The following is a 2,486-nucleotide window of genomic DNA, read 5'->3' as shown; positions in this document are numbered from 1 at the left end:
AAAAAAAAAAAAAAAAAAAAAGAAAAAGAAAAAAGAAACAAAAAGGCAGGAAACTGAGGGATGGAGAATTATAATAACTTTTGAGAAATACACCATTTAATCTTACTTCCTCAACTGGATATTAACTACTAGATAGTCATCTCCATTACTGCTTGACCAAGCAGTAGTCTAACATCCAAGTTTTGTTAAAGTACTTTGAGCAGACTCAGTTGGTCAGTCACCAGACAAAAGCTACACTATTTGCTATTGTTTGTTTGAGTTATCTGATATTTTGTTTCAGATTTATCACCCACTCTGCAATACATGACTGCTGTTGGAGTAGGGTCAGTTGCTGCTGTCTGCCTTATACTGTTCCTGTCATTCTCAGCAGCACGGTATGTATTATTATTAACTCCAGTTTTGTAGTCCTCTGGCACAAGGCTTATGTGTTTTTTTTCTTCTCAGATAGTTTTTCTTGCCAACCTGCTTGGTTTAGGCCTCTTGACTAGTTAGAAACTATTGTAAGAGTTCTTTCAGTGGCCACTAACACTGTCCATTGCTTGAACTGATGCCCTCTATCTTTGCATTCACTAGTGAAACATCTGAAAATATGGGACACGTCTTAATAAAGGAAGGATGCTGTCAGTGAGTAGGAATTTAGTTGATAGGTTTTTTGATTTAATGGTATCTAAAAAAATGAAGTTGTGCTACTCTAAAAGTAAAATCATACTAACAGAATTTCCAATGTACATTTCTTATGTAAGAAGCTAATTTCTAATCTTCCAAACTTTATTCAGAATGCCTAAAATGATTGTTTTTCAGAAGCAGTTGATCTTTAGCTAAAGGCCACAATCAACACATGTTAGAAATTTTTAAGAAATTGATTTCTTTCTGTTTTGTGATCGTTCATGCAGGGGCAGTAAATTTATAACTGTCTTCCTTTCAAAGGTAAAACAAATATGTACCTCTAAGTAATTGTGAATGTCTACGTATGTGTAAAATCTCTTGACTAAAAAATATGTCTTTTTTTGGTGTTGTTTTAATATGTTTAATCTTTAAGAATAGTCTTCTGACTTAAGGCCCTTAAAAGGTCAGAAGCCTCCAGCTTGGGAGCTGTGAAGGATAGAGCACTGATCAGTTAAACTGCTTATTTGTCATTCAGGAATTGAGGAGCTAATTTTATACAGGGCTGGAGGAATTTAGGATTATTTGGATGATTTGTAGTTGTCTAAATTTCAAATTAGTTCTTTCAGTTCCAAAATGAGGGCTCCACGGTGTCTTTCTTTAAGTAATTAAAGAAAGGGATCACAGGATTCCCTTGGCAATAGGGTGCAATGGTAAACTTGAGCTTGCAGTCTTGATTGGGTTTGTTTTCTTGAGAAATATTGTCAGAGTCAGCTTTGACATTTGAGGCAGAAAGGGCTGTAACTGTCTTGCTGTCTAAACTTGCAATGCTGGCTGAGGGTTTATTGCAGGAGCAAGGGTGTCCCTGGGCTGTCATGGTGTGAAAGGCCCCTCAGTTTCTCTGACAAAAATGTGACAGAGGGATATAAATGTCAAACTGCATTATAAATACTATGTCAAATCAATTAGCATCAAAATGATAGGGGAGCTATTTAAGATAATAGACAGTACTGGAAGAATCATGTGTGAGTATGAACCAGTTGTGAATGAGTGTAGATAAGATTAGGTCCTGAATGTCCATTTCAATCTCTTAAGAGGAGTGAGAGCAAAGAAAATTCAGGTAGCATCCTTAGGGAGCTGAGTACATTGAGTACATTTGACAGGAGTTTTGCTGAAATGTGGTGTAATGTTGAGGGCCAGGACTTGATAATTCAACAAGTATCTTTCAGAGAATTACAGAATCATCAAGGTTGGAAAAGACCTTGAAGACCATCTAGTCCAACGATTAACCTAACACTGACAGTTCCCAACTACACCAGATCCCTAAGTGCTATGTCAACTCAAGCACCTCCAGGGATGGGGACTCCACCACCTCCCTGGGCAGCCCATTCCAACACCTAACAAGCTGTTCCATAAAGAAATGCTTCCTAATATCCAGTCTAAACCTTCCCTGGCACAACTTGAGGCCATTCCCTCTTGTCCTATTGTTCGTTACTTGGTTAAAAAGACTCATCCCCAGCTCTCTGCACCCTCCTTTCAGGGAGCTGTAGAGGGTGATGAGGTCTCCCCTCAGCCTCCTCTTCTCCAGACTAAACACCCCCAGTTCCCTCAGCCGCTCCCCGTACGACCTGTGCTCCAGACCCTGCACCAGCTCCGTTGCCCTTCTCTGGACACGCTCGAGTCATTCAATGTCCTTTTTGTAGTGAGGGGCCCAAAACTGAACCCAGTCATCGAGATGCGGCCTCCCCAGTGCCGAGTACAGGGGTCAGATCCCTTCCCTGTCCCTGCTGGCCATGCTAGTGCTGACACAAGCCAGGATGCCATTGGCCTTCTTGGCCACCTGGGCACACTGCTGGCTCCTGTTCAGCCGGCTGTCAATCAAC

The 2,486-nt window shown here is 40.7% G+C and overlaps 1 protein-coding gene across 1 annotated transcript in view; it reads left to right on the top strand.

Moving 5' to 3' along the window:
- SUSD1 (sushi domain containing 1) overlaps positions 1 to 2,486 on the top strand; it is a 56,839-nt gene that overhangs the window by 50,644 nt on the left and 3,709 nt on the right. Inside the window, exon 16 of the mRNA XM_026866496.1 lies at positions 281 to 374. Within this exon, the coding sequence (XP_026722297.1) occupies positions 281 to 374 (94 nt within the window). The remainder of the gene's footprint in view (positions 1 to 280; positions 375 to 2,486) is intronic.

Source organism: Athene cunicularia (assembly GCF_003259725.1).
Source record: "Athene cunicularia isolate RWA chromosome Z unlocalized genomic scaffold, athCun1 chrZ_part3, whole genome shotgun sequence".
Taxonomy (NCBI): Eukaryota; Metazoa; Chordata; class Aves; order Strigiformes; family Strigidae; genus Athene; species Athene cunicularia.
The sequence above is the reverse complement of the archived record's forward strand: the minus strand, read 5'-3'. Positions and strand labels throughout refer to the sequence as shown.